The sequence below is a fragment of the Excalfactoria chinensis genome, chromosome Z, assembly GCF_039878825.1.
Source record: "Excalfactoria chinensis isolate bCotChi1 chromosome Z, bCotChi1.hap2, whole genome shotgun sequence".
NCBI lineage: Eukaryota > Metazoa > Chordata > Aves > Galliformes > Phasianidae > Excalfactoria > Excalfactoria chinensis.
The window spans coordinates 24252134-24270820 of record NC_092857.1 but is presented as its reverse complement, the minus strand read 5'-3'; the positions used below and the strand labels follow the sequence as shown (position 1 = coordinate 24270820).

The 18687-nt window shown below is 38.8% G+C and overlaps 2 protein-coding genes across 4 annotated transcripts in view; one reads left to right on the top strand and one right to left on the bottom strand.

The window, feature by feature from the left end:
• Positions 1–1241, bottom strand: part of MRPS27 (mitochondrial ribosomal protein S27) — a 46154-nt gene extending 44913 nt beyond the window's left edge. For 2 of the 3 annotated variants that reach the window (XM_072360291.1, XM_072360290.1), the window contains exons 1-2: positions 1130–1241; positions 412–489 (exon numbers count right to left, since the gene is read on the bottom strand). In XM_072360291.1, coding sequence (XP_072216392.1) covers positions 412–489; positions 1130–1193 — 142 coding nt within the window. In that variant the 5' untranslated portion in view covers positions 1194–1241. Of the gene's footprint in view, positions 1–411; positions 490–1125 lie in introns of all 3 variants that reach the window. The other variant, XM_072360292.1, reaches the window with a different exon arrangement.
• Positions 1192–17063, top strand: PTCD2 (pentatricopeptide repeat domain 2). The gene is made up of 10 exons (XM_072360293.1): positions 1192–1372; positions 2614–2706; positions 3410–3539; positions 4278–4395; positions 5620–5698; positions 6911–7002; positions 10875–10988; positions 12536–12610; positions 12931–13044; positions 14372–17063. The coding sequence occupies exons 1-10, from the start codon at positions 1192–1194 to the stop codon at positions 14594–14596; spliced, it is 1221 nt and encodes a 406-aa protein (XP_072216394.1). The 3' UTR covers positions 14597–17063.
• The last annotated feature ends 1624 nt before the right edge of the window (positions 17064–18687 follow it).

Genomic DNA, 18687 nt, shown 5'->3' with positions numbered 1-18687 from the left:
TGTCCCTCTTGCAGAATTATGAAGAAAATATTCATTTTAGAGGGTTGTCCTGTAATACTTATAGAATTAGCCTCCTTTGCGATGCATTACAACTAAAACATAGCTGTAATCAGAAACAGTTGTTATAGGTTTCACACACAAAAACATGACATTCATATAAAGTCTGGATCTTCTGGGAAAAAAAAATAAAACAGCTTGTAGAAACCAAACTTTGTGTAAATGGACAAATCTTGACTTCTTTCAGCACCACAGCTTTGAACATATAAGACACTTATAACGTTAGGCAGATTTTCACACAGAACCACGTAAGCATTTTGGCTCATTGCATTTTTTGGATTTATAGCTGATGAAGTACTCTAAACGTATTTCAGGTGCAACTAACTAGTCAAAAAATAAAGAAACTTTTCTCACCCAAGTTATGCTCCTCTTTTTGTCTGTTTTCCCATTTTGAGCTGTCCACATATGCTGCAGAAAGAAGAGATCTTCTACCTTAAAAAGAAATAAATAAATCACTATGTAAGCCAGGTTGACTATGTAAATAAGCATACAAACTTTCCATCAAGTATTTTTATTCTATCGCTGTTTGTGTCTTTGCAATTTTCTTAAGGCCGTCTTCCTTCTTGAAGCAAAAGAAATGTTTCCACTGGAGAAGCATGGGCCACGTTTGTGCATCACTGACAGATGACAAGGTCCTGAAGATGCACGATGGACATAACCGGCTAAAGAAAAACATTAAGTCCAGACATTTGCAGAAAGGACCCCCACAGAATCACCCAACGTTGAGAAGTTCATTTCCTTCACATGGGTCAGCCTTTCAAAACCATCACCCTGGACTGCACTTCGCACTCGCCAGATTTTGCTCAGGCTCGGCGGGCTGCCCACCACCCCTCACGGATCCCCGAGTCCCATACAGGCTGGTAGCTGCACATCCGAACGGAGAACGCGTCCCTGACCCTCGCGTCCCGAAAGCCGCCCCAGTCCCGGCGTCAGAGCGTGCGCCTCCGCGCATGGCCCGTTCCTGCACCATACCCCACAGCCCTCTCGGCCATCGGTGCCCACGGAGGCCCGGCCCGACAGAACCCGGCCCTGCGCCGTACCGCACGACCCCGCCGCGCCACAGAACACCGACCTGCCGCGGCGCCGAGGACCTTCCCGGCCCGCAGCGCTCCTCGCACGAGCACAGGGGCAGCCATGGCGCCGAGGGAGGAGGCGGTGGAGAGGGGGCCGGTCCACCAACGCTCCACCCCCGTCAGGCCGGGGCACAAGATGGCGGCGGTGCTCTCCGGGGGATCGCGGCGGGTGATGCGGGCGGCGGTGCGGCGCTCGGCGATTCGCCTGTCCACCTCGGGCTGCTGGGGATGCGTGTCCGCAGGTAATGGGAGCGGCGAGACGGCGGTCACCGGGAGGGGAGGAAGTTGGAGTACTACAGTTCCCAGCATGCCTGGCGGGTGCTGCCAAGCCGTCTGCATGTCGGGAGTTGTAGTCCCGTTACGGCTGGCGGTGGATTTAGGGGGGGACTGTAATTCCGGAGGCCGAGTTGGATAGAGAAAGCTCTGCTCCCCGCACAGCAGCTGTCCGCACCCTGAGATGGACGGACTGTCTGCGAAGGCCCCATCGGGCTTCCCATGAAGTAATGCAAGTTCAGTAACTCCGGCCTATTTCACCCGCTGGTAATCATACTGTTAAATTTAAGAGATAAACATGCTGCTTTGCAGATTCTTATCAAACGTGCTGGCTGTTAACATGCCTCACGTAGAAAACAAACGTTGGTTGTGTGGCTTGTTGACATGTAACTTCACTGGGGTTGGTATTCGCTCCTACCCCCTCTTGATTAAGAGTTGTTCTTTTCACAAGCGCAACATTTGGAGAGTAGATTTAGAGGTTTATGTTAGATATTAGGAGGAAGTGTTTCACTCAGAGGGTGGTGATGCACTGGAATAAGTTGCCTGAAGAGGTTATGGATGCCCCGTCCCTGGAGGCATTCAAGGCCAGGCTGGATGTGGCTCTGGGCAGCCTGGTCTGGTGGTTGGTAACCCTACCCGTAGCAGGGAAGTTGAAACTAGATGAGTATTGCCGTCCTTTTCAACCCAGGCCATTCTATGACTCTGTTGTGACAAGGTGAACTGATGCAAGGATTCTTTGTTACTAGTTTGTTTGATACAAATGGGAATCTGCTGCTGGACAGCCGCTTTATGACAGCAAGAGCCTGAGAAATGGCATTTGCAGGACTCCTTTCCTAGGCAGTTTATAGAACCCCATGGCTGACACTGGCACCCAGAGTTAACTTTGAGATTCTGGACTTGTGTATCCTTGTATCTTAGCTAGGCAAGAGGGAACGTCTCTAGTTTTTATTTTGCACATGCAATAAATGTATGCCTTTTTAACCTTGTACATACTAATACTGGAAAGCTACGATGTACTGGTTGGCAGGGGTTTTTTTTGTCTGTTTTCTCAGTGATGTGAGCAATTGTAATTCTGGCAGTCATTTTTAGTGTTGTGCTGCCAATAATTTTGTATCACAGAATAGTTAATATCTGTAATTCATAATTGCAAAGTTCTGCACTATCAAAGCAGTTGGTAGAATGTGAAACTTCTTTGTTTTTATTGTGGCAGGGAAGCAGTATCTGCTAACAGAAGATAACGTAAAGTTACAAGAATTTCAGAAGGCAAAAGTGGCAATTAGAAATGAATTTCATGGCAATAAAGGTATTTATATTTCCTTGATGATCACCATTTGTGGTTTTGACATGAGTACCGGAAAGAAGATAGAGCCATTAAATACAGAAAATTGACTACAATGAAAGCAACAGCTTGCATCTTCCTCTTGCAACTTGTTTGCAATTATTTGACTGCATTAACTCTATGTAAACCAGTCATTTGAAACAGAGTTAAGCAAAACTGAAATAATAATTTTTCTATACTAAATAATAGCAGTGTTTGAGTCAGGCATTGATAACTCATAATGTCATTATTTTGCTGTGATAATGACATACTCATATTGGACATGCTTCATGCTATACCTTTGCAGAAGCCACATATTTGTGGCTACAGGTAACAATTCACCTTTTTGTTGTACAAGCAGTAAATGAAGATAACTATTGAAAACAGTGCTAATTATGTGTTTGCGCTGGTTTCTATACTTGGTATTTAAGCTAGCAACTGAAATGTGAAAAGAAGTAAGGCTCATAATAAACTTTGATTTAGATGTGGAAAAAGCAGTGATAACTAATGTGTTATACAACATGTGTAAGATCTATTGTTTATTATAGTTATACTATTGTAGTTATACTATTATAATAGTTGTACTGAAAAAACATGCTTTTTTGCTGCTTTGAGTTTCAAGTAGCAGGTTGCATCATGAATAAAGGAATTGTCTATAGACTGCTTTCATAATGTGCTTCATTTTCAGATCCGTATTTTAAAAATATTAAAGAAAAATTAAAGGAAAATAGGATTATTCTCAAAAATGAATTAAAAACTTTACTGCATTTATGTCAGACTTCATCTGATGTGGAGCTAGCCAAAAAAGTTATTTACAGGTACTTGTAACAATCCAGGTAACACTGTTTTCTCTTTATTTTACACTTTCGTTATTAGATCATCTTATGTCATGTCTGCAGATGAGGGTTTGTCCTAATTCAGGGACTATTTGTACAGTTATTCCATTAGGCTCAGACTGCATTTTCATTTACTTTGGATCTTCCAACCCTTCAGAGACTCTCAAAGAAGAGTCAAACTATGGGAATGATCTGATGTCCTGAAGTATGTAGAATGAAAAGGAGCCGCACAGAAACTTCAGTTGTCAGCTAGGAGGTACTGTTGTGCTCAGAGGCATCTTCCAGCTAAGACATGCCTGCTTATAAACTGTTATATTATTTTCTATTTAGTGTGGCTTAGAATAAGTTGAAATGTTTTAGCAGGTATCACTGCTAAAATGGACCACTGCTATTTCCTGTGCAATTGCTCTGTGAATAGATAGTAAAGTAGCTAGCAATTCTGGTGAAGAGGATGCATTCTATATCTAATCTGATATGAATGTTTTTACTATAAATAGAGCAGTTTATATATTGCTACTTCACTTTATTAGTTCAGTTAAAGTTACATTTTATTTTTTTTTCCATAAAATGTTTCTTCATTTATCTAAATGCCACTTAGTGAAGATAGAAAAGCAATGCATATGTCACTGCACATTCAGATTGTGCTGCCTATTTAAAGCTGTTTTCCCTTGGCAAATTCTATTTGGTTGGGTGATAAACTCTTCTGAATCTTTCTAACAGGTACCATGAACAGAGTGGAAATGCAGACTTACATGGTTTTAAATTTGGGCCCCTCTTTATGAGGCTATGTTTTGAGCTAGACCTTGAAACACCTGCAGTAGAACTTATCAAAGATCAGGTAATTTCCTCTATATATTTTGCTAATATCATTGTTACCTATTATTTCAGGATGAGTAATTGGTCTGCTTTGCATGACTTCAGAAACTTGAGGTACACTGTGTATGTGTTGCAACAGCAAAGAAGTCTGTCGCATTAATCTAACAATGCTGTTTATAAAGCTTTTGTTTAAAAAAAAAAAAGAAAAAGTTTGAAAGTTAAGCAGCAATTAAAAGTAACATAAATGTCAGTTTGACTAATTTTTGTATTATTGTACTTCTCTGTAACTGCATCATTTCAATAAAGAGTATTAGTTCAAGGATAATTCCTTAAAAAAGTTCTGATGCTTATTTTCCTGCATCCCCTGTTTCCTGGTGCTGTGTGCACCATATGACAAAATATTGTTTGTACCCCATATCTAATACGTGTAGATGATTATGTGCAAGAATGTTCTTAGAACTCTGGGGGTTAATGGCAAGTCACCTCTATGTGAGTGTATCAAGGTATGAGAGATACATAGTGAAAATAGGAAAAGTCTTGCATGGCCTCGGTTAGGTATGTATAAGTACATGAAAGTGTTATTTGGTTATGGTTGAGCTCTGTCAATGAGACCGGTCCTATAGTACTTATAGGACTTGGTAATTGATGAATGATAATGTACTGTACCACTTCTTAAGACCCAGCTTCAGAAAATTATCTTAATGTCTTTGACATTTCATCTTGGGATTCGTATTGTCATACCATGCAGTGAATGCTGTGGAATGTAAAATATACTTGCTCTTTGTTCTGCTACAATGCTCGTCATGACCTAAGCCCTAGTGTGGGTCTATTCACCATTTGATATTGTGATTAGCTGAAAATTATTTTGTATGAGTGGTACTTTACCCCAAAGATACTGTTATGCAGCTGCATAACTGCTAAGCTTTTGGAGTAGCAATTAGTCAGAGACTTCTGCTTGCGTTAACATAAAGGTCACAATCTGTCACTGAAAAAAGCATAGAAGTAGGGATCTCTTGTAAATATCTGTTTAATTTTTAAGTGTGCTTTTAACTATAGTGAGACACTGCTATTGTAGATGTTACATGACAGAGGAGTCAGGAAACCAAAATAATTAATTACGGAACTTGTAAAAATGCATCTCATTCCAATGGGAAGATCTGATAAATGCTGTGCACTATAATAATGCTCACTTACTTATCCTAACTTTCTTTAAAGTTCACTCTGTTTGTGGTTTTTTTTTCTACAGAATTTGTGTGGTTTTTTCTCAGAGAGTACATCCTTCCATATTTTGATGACTATGTTGTTTAAAAAGGGTCATTACAAAAGTAAGTACTGAGTTTACTAATGCAAATTCACTTTGAGGAGCATGCTTCTCTATATGAGTGTGTGTATAGATAGTGATTGGCTTTATCAATAAAAGATAGACTGTATGATGAACTGTATACCCACTCTGTGCACTGACTGCCCCAGTCCTCTAAAGTCCTTTTTGATAGTCCTCAGGCTTCTCTTAGTGACTTAATCACTGACAACCTGAACTGTCAAGAAAGAATAATAATCAGAGGGGCAAATCAGACTAGGAAGTTTCCTAGAAATATCCCTTACTGGAGCCCCAGGGAGGAAGCACACCTCCCTCTGGTTAGGGTTTGGCCAACAGATATGACCCTCCATTCCTCTCAGGAGGGAGTCACTTATGAAAGTCACCCTTCTTTCCTTTTTGGTGGTGGCTGACTTGAGGTACAAAGTTGTCTGCTTTACCCTAGACAATTTCATGTGTGGACCTCCCTTCTGATTTTTGTCAGAACAGTGAAGAGTGCCCTTTTTCCTTTTATAAGAAAATAGGCCAGAGTCTTCTCTTGGTTTGTCTTACCTAGCCTCAAAGCATAGAGTGGCTACTGCAGTATTTAAGGCAAGTGCATAGAATGACAGTTTGGTCTTTTCTGATGATATGTCAGGGAATCAACTGATTTGACTGAAAAAAGTATGGAATACGTTTTTCAAGCAAATAGCTCTCTTTGGAATTTGTTGGGTGTGTAACACTTAGCCTTTCAGTGTTTGGCAAATCAGCTCAACAGCTGTTCTAAAGGCCGGGGCTGAATCATCCTTAAAGAAACTAGATCTGAACCAGAATGCAGTGTTACAGTGTGATGAAAGTAATGCTTTAGTAAGGAGCTTTTGGTTGAAAATAGTTGAATTATTTGTTGTGTGATTTATCTTTGATCTGGACAGTTGGGAGGACAAAAAGTGGCTTTGTCAGGTATCCTGATGTTTGTTTTAGGTTTGTGTGAAGGTAATAGAATAGTAAAGTTAGGTGCTAGTGCAGACTGAAAGCTTCCTTTCTCAGAAGCAGTATGTCATCCAACTGATCCTCTGTTAAGGTTCTTGAAATGTACTGATTTGTAAAAAGTTCATAGATGTCAGTGTGCACTCTGATTTTGAAGTAAAGTTCCTGAGAATGCACAATGCTGAGATTGTTTTCAAGTCATTAAACATTCTGAATTGAATTTCTGAAGTGAGTAACAAAACTGTACTTTTGGCAGGTGCCTTGGAAGTCCTAGCAGAAATGAAAAAACAAGGAATACCGTTCAACAGAGAAACCTATTTACTGGCATTTGCAATATGCTACAAACTGGTAAATATTTTCCATTTACATGCTGAAGTACTTGAAATGCCTTCTCTGTGTCTTCCTTTTTTGGGATTTTGAAATTTTAATATGTGCCCAGTCATGATTTCAAAATTAATGCAAGTATTTTAGACATAATTAAGTCATAAATTGCTTCACTGTTCATGATCTTTTGTACACATATGGCTCCCCATACCAGCTAATATAACAAAGCATATCTCTAGAGAATTGCAAGGACACTAACAGTAACACTGATACGGCCTTTGATTAACTGTTAGCATTCTTTCTCTGGAGTTTGTACCAAGGTGTACAGCCACAATATTAAATTTATAGTCTCGTTTCTTTGGGAGACAGGATATATATGATACATTCTGTTTGACAGATAACTCCCTCCCATTTCTCTTCCAAGTAAATCTTGGACCGTTTTCACAGTTGCATCCAAATTTGACAGGGATTAAAGTTTCCAAAGATAATCTGTTCTGATGCTCCAGCTGAGTCAAGAAAAGAAAGATAAATTAATGCTTCAGTGAGAGACAGGCTTCCCTTAGACCTTAATTGTACTTTCAGAAAAACTGTGAATGCAATAAGGAATTAGGCTACATAGGTTCTATAACAGTTCTTAGAGTAGCTTCCAATTTGTAGTAAAGAGAGTCCACCAAATGTTTTTCTTCATATGTCTCTCCAGATTTGAATCAATTCTGCGATTTAAAGTATTAGCAGACCCTTCCCAAGCACAGTAGGAAATTCTTTTTCAGTTTCACCCTGCTTTTTTGGAGATTAGGGCAGTAGGTAGAGCTCAAGAAGATCTGTGGAAGCAGTTTGCACTTAAAACCAGCTAGTGATTCGTGGCTGCAGTTCATTTAGGGGTGCTACCAGTTCTACCCAGAGAGTGCCATTTCTAGGAAATACTGAATGTAGAAATACAGTGACACTGTGCTACAACAGTAGTTTATAAGCTCATGTTTTCTCCTAGCATCTACCTATACAATATCTGTGACTGTAACATTGCTTCGTGGTCTGCACTCTGTCTCTTCCACTCTGTGAAAAGAAAGGACTTTCACAGAATCCCAGTGTGTTTCTCTGACATCTACTCAGTCTGTGGTAGCTTTCCATAGCCTCTAAAATTCTGACATGTTACTTTCCATGGCCTGCTCCATGCGCGTTTGGATCCATAGCATGTAGAAGAGGAAGAGGTTCCTGAGACTTTTGCTTTCTACTATTAGACAATAGTAGATGCCTCTGTTTTCAGCAGTGAATCTAGCACATTGTTATTTAGAATTATAGAGTCATTAAGGCTGAGAAAGACCTCTAAGTTCATGTAGTCCAACCATCAGCCCACTAAACCATTTCCCTCAGTGCCACATCTATGTGTTTCTTGAACACCTTGAGGGACATTGTCTCCACCAGTTCTCTGGGGAGCCTATTCCAATCCTTATCCACCCTTTCAGACGATAAATTTTTGTTCATACACACCTGATCCTCCCCTGATGTGTAGCTTGGGACCATTTGTTCTTGTCTTATCACTAAATGAATGGGAGAAGAGACCAACTTCACTACAGCATAGTTGTAGAGAGTGGTAAGGGCTCCCCTGAGCCTTCTCTTCCCTGGACTGAACAGTCCTGGTTCCCTCAGTCCCTTCTTACAGGACCTATGCTTCAGAACCCTCACTAGCTTTGTTTCCCTGCTTTGGATATGCTGCAAGACCTCAATGTCTTTCTTTTAATGATGGACCCAAAATCAGACATAGCACTCAAGATGGGCCCTTACAATCACTTCCCTAGTTCTGTTGGCTGCACCATTTCTGATACAAGCTAGGATGCCATTGGCCTTCTTGGCCAACCTAAGCACACTGCTGAATCATGTTCAGCTGGCTATCAGCTAGCAGCCTCAGGTCATTTTCTGCCATGCAGCTTTCCAGCTGTTCTGCTCCAGGTCTGTAGCATTGCCTGGGTTTGTGGTGACTTAAGTGCTGGACCTTGCACTTGCTTTTAAATGTTATGCAGTTAGCTTCAGCTCATTGATCCAACCTGTCAGCCCATCAATACAACCTAAATTTGTTTAATAAGTTCATAAAAATAGAGGGGAAATGATCGTAAGCTGACATTCATTTGCTTTGACACAATAAATTTGTGTTTGTTTTTCATTCAAATAAAATTATATCCAGGGGAATAAGTTGTTATAACCCCCTATGTGCTAAAGAGGATTAGGCAGAGCTCCTTCAAAAGCTTAATCTGTTTTTTTTCAATTGTAAGTGGTAAATGGTAAGACTCCAAGTAAGGAGGAGACAGCATGAAGCTCCGAAGTGTTTTGGCTTTGCTAACATAAGAAAATTCAGGAAAAATCTTGAAGGGAAACGTCTCTGAGATATATAATTTGAATACTGGAAATAATGGCGCTGGTACTGTTAACAGTAGTGCTGGATTTTTACATGGTTAATTTTTGATTTCTTTTAAGGAACTATGCCAGAGAACAATACTGGAGAATGTACGAGGCTTAGAGCTCTGATTATTGCTAGTGGATAAATGAAGAAATTAGCATACAGGAGTATTTCTGAGGGCAGCCATTGGGAAGTTTTAAATCTTTGTAAGGTCTGCTATTTTCCAAGGTAAAGAAAAGGTCCTGCTTTTAGTCTAGGAAAGTGCTATAAGCCTTTAGATATCAATGAAATGCTTATGTGCAATAGTTATCTCTCTTTTTTTTTTTTTTCTTTTTTTTTTTTTTCTCCTGTGGTAAGAATTTTTCTAAATTTTTAAAGAATATGACATTTATTATGTTGTTCAAAAAGTGTTTTCACAAGCTGTGCAAACCATTGAGCAGTGAAATGGAGAAGTATCCCTTAAAACTCTAAAGAAGACCCAGTCTTAGATCAAAGCTTCTGTTTTACATGAATGGCACTTCGGACAGTAGGAACAGAGATCAGCAGCTGATACTAGGAAGGAACATGAAGGATATTATCCAAGACAGTGGTATGAGCTGTTAGAAAATTTTGCTACTGCCAACTCAAAGTTTGATAGGAATTAATTGTTTGGGGTCCAATTTGCTATCTTTACCATTTCCATTGTGAATAGCGTTGTTTTTGATAGCTGGTGGTTTTTGAAGTGATCCACAGGTGAACACATTACCTTTTACTCCATATTTCTGTTGAAAATAGTGACATTAATATTGTTAGCATGTATCATTCACTACAAATAAGAAGCAGATTATGTATGCCCATGAAGTAAACTGTGCTGGTAATTCTTGACCTTTGGAGTACTTAATTGCTAACTGAAAGTGAAGATGAAGCCCTGATGGAATTTATTGCTTCCCATGAATAATGCAAGCTTTCTGTGTTGGAAAAGGCAAATGTGTACATTAGAGTGTCTACTTTGGAAACATCTTGCCAAATATAATCCTTGAGAGGCTCAAAATTGCTGAATATTCAAATTTGCTTGTGAGCAGTTTTCTGTAATTCAGTGGTGCTGATTAATTCAATGTTTGGAAAACACTGATATTCATTAACTACCCTTTTAGAATAACTTAGAGTTAGAATTGGAAAGAGAAAAATTCAGCCTTTTTCCTGATTTTTGAATGGTAGAAAAATTAAAAATGTTGCTTTTAGCTGACTGCCAGTGACCACTGTCTCTTTTGTAGAAGCCAGAACAATCAAAGGAATGTAGTGGCAGTTATTTTTACCCTCTTCTGAGCACTATAGCACTAAATATCATCTTTTGGTGTTGTATATCTCAGGAAATACAGAATCTCCTTGGTTCAGACATAGACTGCCTTGCTGGCCTTATGATACATTTACTTCTGAATGCCTTCTAAATGTCACTGCAATTGCCTACAGTGCTTTCAGATCACATGATTAGCAAAGGCAACTTATGTATGAAATTTCTACATAGGGCACCCTGGAGTCTTGCAAAATCTCTGCAAAACTGCTTGAAGAAGCACAGCTAAAAGGTGACACGTTACCACTGCGAGTATTCTGCTTTGCTGTGGCATCTGCTCTGAAGCAGGTATAGTGCCTTTTTCTTTTGATTACACCTCAGTAGGTTATTTTGGTATATGGTAGTTGGCTGAAGAAAGCTAACATAGAGAAAGCATAACTGGACTAGGCAATTATTTTAAGTACTGTAACTTTTGTGGCCCTAAAGGAAGGGTTATAGGTAACCCCCACATAAACTGAATGTCAGAATTCTGAAGTCTGTGTTTTGAGTCTAATAGATGCATTTTGCCACTTACAATTCAACATAGAATTTTCTTACAAAATTAAAGAAAGTTGGGCTAGTGGTTTTTTTTATATACCCATGTCCCAGTCCTGCAGATGCTTAATAATGGTTTCCTTCAAATAGGATAAACCTAATTTAAAATACTTGTGCAGTAAGCTCTTCAAAATGTTTATCTGTAGAGTAAAATTCAATGGCTGTGATATGTATTGCACTTCTGCTTGGGAGACGGCCTGCCCTTGGTTGCATGTTGCCTCAAGGTGAGGTTTTTCATAAATCTCAAGTACCTAAGCATTGACTTGAAGCAGATCAAAGCGAAAGACTGAACAGGAGAAGAAGAGTTTGGAAATCCTTATGTATACTGTTTCTTCTGCCATTAACCTGTGTGTACAGTTTGAGGAAATTGTGAATGTTCTCTCTTGCATATCTAAAGAGGAATCAGATTGTATCTAAAAGAACTATGGATTTTATACTGGTAATTGCTTTGGATGAAGGAAATAGAAGGTTAAAGCTTTGTTACACATTCTGTGATCTTTTTGCATAATCTCTGCATGAATAGCACAGGCTGAAAAATAATGTCATTGAAATTTACCTGATCATTTGCATGGTGGTATTATTTGGTCTTCTCATTAACAATGAGGTTAAAAACAAAAGTGTCTGTCTCTGAAACAACATGAAATATTCTTGGTACTTTTATTTAAAATTTAGCTAAAAATACTGTTTTGTAGATTAATTATCCAGATTACATTTAACTGTTCCTAAAACTGCATGCTCACTGGCATCTTTAATCTTGCTTTGAATAAGATGTCTCTTGATCCCTCGTAAGTGTGGTTGGTCAAGTAAATGTCAGTGCAATGTGTCTGTGCAAATCAGTTGGTGTCACAGATGTGATACCTTAAGTGTGCATATCCTAAAAGTTAAAAATACTGGGCAGGATAAGATATCCATTAATCATATCCCACACTTCATTTAAGTACTATGACATGTGCCAAAGTCCAAGATTGATTTAATTCTTCTCTTTTGAAGATGCACTTGTGCTTGGTGTTGTTTACGTGAATTCATGTGCCTGCTGATCTGAGACCTGAAATCTGAAAATAGTGTTTGCTGTGCTGGAGAGCTAGCTAACATTTGAACTCCAGTGTGCAGTATTTCTTTCACAGGCTGGATGCTACATGGGGCTGTGGGATCTGGTGGAAGTGTTGTAGATGCTTTTGTTTCAGTGAGAAGTTGTAAGAGCTTCTTGTTTTACTTAAGCTTTGATTGTGGGATTGTGGGAGTGTGACACATATTTAGCTGTATTTTGTTTTTTTTTTAAATTATTTTATATTTCTTTCCAGGATGATATAGCACAGGCCCAATTTTATTGCTCTCAGATAAGGAAAACAGAGAATAGACTATATAGTAACCTTAAAGTAAGTATGCTTGTGTTGTACAATATAAATGTGTTTTACAATATAAATGTGCTATACTAGGCAAACAACTCTCATGTGCAGAGCAGCTGAAGGCTCCAGGTTCTCTTTTCCTTTCCAAGTTTCAGCCGCAAAACAAAACAAAAAATTATGTGGAAATTGACCATTCCCTCTGCCTTCACAATTAATGGATTTTATCAGCCCAGCATCTAGAAAAGTATTTTGGTCACTCATTCTTTAATTCATTGTTTTCCTCCAATATTTTCTTTTAAGGCTTTCTTTCTAATGGTTACTCTGTGTATTTATTTAATTTTACTTTTAAGGTTCTTGTCCAGCTCAGATCTGGTTTGCTAGAAGAAGTAATAAAGACCTTAGAGGCAGCAATAGATGTAGATACTCCTCCCTTTGTGAAAAAAATTGAATTTTCTGAGCAAGTGGTAAGTATGCAGTGATGAACCAAATCAGGCAAGTATGTCACCACAGATGTGTGCTGGTTGGGGATGCAGGCCTGGGGGTAGTAAGGCAAGTCTGAGAGGAGGTCTTGGGTGCTTAGCTAAGCTATGATGTTCAGGTAGAGCTTCAGGTTCCTGAGTTCATCCTACTAAAACTGTTTAGTTTCTGATACATTCAGAAGCCAAAGCAGCTGACTGGCTTATTGTGCTGTTGGACAAAATACTTAGTCTTCTGCTTCCCTTTTTATTGAGAATCTAGCTCTTAGCAGCTCAAATTTCAACTGAGCGAAGATGAAGAGTTCCCTAGTGGCCTTAAATAATTTAATCCCTTGCTTTCTATGCTGGCATCATTTGATGTGAAAATGAGAATAAAGTCCAGGTCACAATCATATTGTATTACTTAGTAGTATTTGCAAACATCTGTGATGCTATGCAGAGAAGTGTGATATAGGAAATAATAGCTTCTTTTATGGTACTGGTCACTGAGAAGGAAATGTGTGTATGAATGAAACCCTTTCAGCTTGGCAGCACTGCTTCTTCTTTTCCTGAAGCTTATTAGTGGGCTCATTTTGAACGTGTATGGAACAAGGTATTTTAAGACTATGTTAATAATTAAATAATTACCCTTTTAGTGCTGCTTAGTAGCAGAATAATTGATACAGAAGCAGTAGGTAAAAAGGAGGTATGCCTTTCAAAGCATAGTTAATGGATATTTGTTGCAGTAAAAACAGCATGCGTGAATGCTGTATTTTTGTTTTTGTTCTGCAAATTGTAGCAGTTTTTAGGATGACCAAGTATTTGTCCCAGCCCATTCCTTTTGCAGTAGTTTACTAATATTTTTTTTTTTTTCAGATTGACTCATTCTTTAGCTCATACTCCATGTATGGCATAGTTTACTGAAATTTCCAGTGTTCTTTTATAGGACTTCTACTGATTCGAACTCTACATTTAGCTTCATATGAAATAATAATGATTATTGTGCTTATTTGGGAGATAAATTTTGGGAAGCAGTTTTGTTGCCTGGGTTTAAATAGAAAATAATTGTATTAGTCTGCTCTAGGACCGAAAATAAGACTGTACTACTTTGAGAAAGTTTTTAATGTAACAGCCTTTTTGTCTAATAGGTATCTAGTGCATTTCCAATAGTGCCTCCTGATGTATGTGTGTACTGCTTAAATTCTTTTCTTGTAAACCACTCCACTAGCTGTGTATGTTATGCTGGGTTATGGTTTTTTTGTTTGTGTTCAGTACAGTTTTTGATTGAAATCTTTGCTGGCTGAATTGTAACACTGTATTATTTTCACCTCCTCAGCTGGCCACAGCCAGGGAAAAGATGGAAAAAAGCCCTGACCTTTCTGCCAAATTAAGAGATATTTATACCAGACTACAAGCTTCAGGACGGATGACTGCATGCACGCTGGAAGACATGCTTTTCCAGATTCCTAGTTCAAAGAAGATTCCAGCAAAACTTTTAAACAGAAAGGAATTGGGTTATCAGGCTGCTAAACTGCTTCGGTCGAATCTACTGTTGGAATAGTTTAATATTTATTGCTAGACTAGAAGCATGCTTGAATAAAACAACTTCTCCCCTTCTCCACTACAGGAAATTGTTTAAGTTTCTTGTGTGAAACTGAATTACAAATTTAAGTTGTATAGATTTTTTTTTTATTTGAATTTTGATCCTAAAATATGCCCTTATGGTGGGTTTTCTTTGGAAAATGAGTGATCAGAATAGTTTTAAGTTTTTCCTCAAAACTTAAATAAGGGCCACAGCCAGAAGTTTGTGGTTAACCTGTGTCCAGATAGGGACCAGTGAAGAGTGCTGTCTATACTGGGACTAGTGCTCTTCTCAACATCTTTATCAGTAATTTGGACAGGGAGACCGAGCACACCCTTAGCAAGTTTGCTGATGATATGAGGTACTGCGTCCGCATCTGGGGATCCCAGCACAAGAAGGACGTGGAGCTTTTGGAATGGGTACATATGAGGGCCATAGAGATGCTTTGATGGCTGAAGCACCTCTTCCAGAAAGAGAGGCTGAGGGAGCTGGGCTTGTTCAGTGTGGAGAAGAAAAAGCTCATGGGAGACCTGACAGCATCCTTCTTGTACTTAAATAGAATTTACAGGCAGAAGGGAAACCTCACATAGATAGTAATACAAGGGGGAATGATTTTAAACCAAAAGTTGAGAGATTTAAATTGGATGTCAGGGGAAAGTTTTTTACTCAGAGGGTGGTGAGGCACTGGCACAAGCTGCCCAGAGAAGCTGTGGATGTCCCATCTCTAGAGGCACTCACAGCCGGGTTGGATGGGCCTTGGGAAGCCTGAGCTGGTGCCTGATGTAGTGTTTTGCAACCCTCCCTACAGCCAAAGCCTAGATGAGGGAATATCAAAGTACATTAAATGTTTTTTCAAATTCTGTGCATCACAAGAGAATCAAGGGAAACCTTTAGTGTTCTCTAATATATATATTAATATTTACTTATTTATTTCCCCCAGAAGCAAGACGTCAGCATATTTGGTTTTGTTTGTCTGTTTATCAGATGGTTTCATGGGAGGTAGTGTGGCAACTCTGTGGTTGCTTTGTCGCTTGAAGGACATTCCTCAACAAAAGTCTTCTCAGAGCAAGCAGCCACACATACTGCCTCCTTCAAATTTTCTGATATTAGGTTTATCAGGATAATTGTATCTTGTTACACATTTGCAATTAAGTCCTTACGAGTTACTTAGAGCAAGTATAATAAGTTTTCAGATTAGAATTCTCATTTGCATAAGTCAATCAGAGCAAGTGGCCGTAAAAGCAGTACAATTAATTTCTAATGCATTACGGAGCATTTTTGGTAGGGTTTTCCTCTTTTTTTTCTTTTTGCTCTTCAGTGTTCATACAATTTCAAAACAACTAGGCCATATGTACTTAGGTCTAGAAACTTGTAAAAAGCTGTTTTGAAACTGAATCCTGTACCTTTATCATTCACCTTCTGGAATAGGAGAAATTGAAAACAGCAGTAGCCTATCTGGTGCCTTAGTGCTTTTAGAATACCTGCGTATAGGGCAACTAACCTGTTGATGCAGAACATGGCAGATATGCGAGACTGAGGATAAGTGGAACCCTGCTTGGTACTCTCCAGGTAGGGACATCTCATCTGTGCTGTAGCTACGTGAAGCTTTGCTGAAGCCAGTGAACTGCTATGAAAAAGCAAGACCACATCCATGAAGAAGAGCAAGGGGGACCAAGGCAAGTTTCCTTCTGAAGTGCTGAGAGGAACTTCTTTTCATTATTGATTTGTCTTGTTGATATTAAAATGCATTAGGTAGTGCTATAAAGTGGTTAGAATTGCATGTGTAAGTGAAGAAGAGTTTGAAGTTTGTATCAGATTTTTGTTGTAAGTGTGCATGCTTTTATGAAAGACTGTGCAGGTAAAAATACTACTTTCATTAGTCTGAGAATACAGCTGATGTCTGGAATTTCTAAGTTTTGAACTATTCATTATAATGTTCCATAGCTTATAGTTTTACTCATAACTGAGGAGTTTACAGATTTTTTTTACAGTTCTGATCGGCTTCAGCAGAAGAAGTAGCTCTCAGTCTTCTTTGTAAATAAGTTTCATGCAGGATTTGTAAAGGCTAAGTGCAACGTGGCCAAGATTAATTTCAGATAAACGAAATGAGAGTGCTGCTTTTGAATTTATCCAGGTTGTTGCTGCCGTTACATACAATTGTTGTATATGAAACTACATTTTCACATGCAACAGAAGATAGTCTTACCTATTTCACTTGTTACACTGCAATTGCGTAAGGTCAATACCATTTAATTTCCTTAACTGGCACTTTAAAGCGTATTTTAATTGCAGGAGGCTGGTTTGTCCTAGGACTGAGAGGTGCGTATTTGTGTTTTGTTTATTATTTTTCTGAATGGTTACTTTCTGTCTGAGGCTGTATCCTACCTGCAATTGAAATAATGACAGTTTCTGTTACAATTCACTGTCATTACAGCTGACATTTTCTATTCTGCGTTCTCTTGACTACTTGTTTTCTCGAGACTGATTTATTTAAGCAAGCTATAAAGTTGATGATTTATTTTAAAGGAGCCTCATCCTCCAAAGAGGAGGCTAGGTCCATCACAGGCCTGTGTCACACAGCATGCCTTGAGAGATATGCATATAAGTAACATTGGTAGCAAAACAATAAAGGCAAATGGTAGCAAAACACAAGGCCGTCACACAGAACTAAAGGGTAAGTTCAGAGGAACACAGGCAAAATTAAGAGAGAGGTAAGCATTAGAATACTGAAGGTTGATTCAGAAGTGCTTTGGAACACTGATAATATCCTCCCTTAGGTAAAAAGTCAGAGGAGACAACAACACCTAATAGTTATGCAGCTGATTTAGACAAAGTCTTGTTTGTTCCATGCAAACTGCACAGTGCCTTGTTGAACCAGAATGCCTGGATTTGTGTGAATTTGTGTCATAAATTTAGCTTTTGTGTGTCGGGGTGCTGAGCACTCTGGCTTTTATGTGGAGAGGTCTTCAACTGTGTGCTTAATTTGGTGTGTTAAGGTGTAGTTAGTTGGCTTTAGTTGTCTTCTGGCTTCCAGTTTCTAGTGCCAAATCTTAGGAAACTAAACTTGTCTAATAATAGACAAACACTTCAAAGATTATGGGGATCAGAGTTTTTGGAATGTCAAGTGCTGGATTACCAATGGAAACTTCTTGGGGACAGCCTCAAAGAATAGGCTAATATTAATAATAGGCTAATGGTAGTATAATATTGTAGCCAGCAGAATAATTATACTTTGCATATACAGAGTATTCATCAAGATGAACCCTGGAATTAAAGAGAAGTCAATGCTGGAATTTGATTAATCTAAGCTTTTGGTTAGCAATCTGGAAAAATAACAACGCATAGATACTTTTCAACCATTCTGTATTTCTCTGTCTTGCTAATTTTCAGCGCAGAAGACTTTATGAAATGTTGCTAGAAACTTTATGTAATCGATAGCTGCAATGAGGATCTGAGGGCTCTTTTGGTTACTGTTATGTAAGGAAGTATTTGTATTTCTTTATTGTGTTCAGTTGTTCTTCCTCATCTGAAACATGAGGTTTGTGTGTGTGTTTATACTCCAGCAGCTTTTTGGAATAGTAGTCCAGGAGACAGCAGGTGGCGTTTCTTGATCATGCGTTCTTACCAACCTGGTTTCCAGGGTTAGCTTTTACTTCCAGTGCCAGTTATGTAAAGGCAGGGCAGAATTAAGTTTGCCCATATTAAATGTATGCTATCTTTAAGTGGAAAATACAGGCATTGGTCAACAGTCTGAAGTGGTTGGAAGTCAGCATAGACTACGAACTAGAGATTTATAGTGTTTAATTTAAAACACTACATTTGTTGAAAAAAATCCTCTCCATTAGTGATCACACTGTAGTTTTTAGGATATTCTACAGAAATATTTATTAAAGACCCAAGAGAAAGGCTGCTGCTATTACTTACAGTACATGACTGTCATAATGCCATAGTTTGCATCGTCTGCTCTATGTTTAAGAGAAAGTTGGGAAATTTTTCCCACTTGAATTTGAAAAATGCTCATTTTTACATTCACGTAGGATCTGGATTGTACAGTCTTAAAAGCACTGATG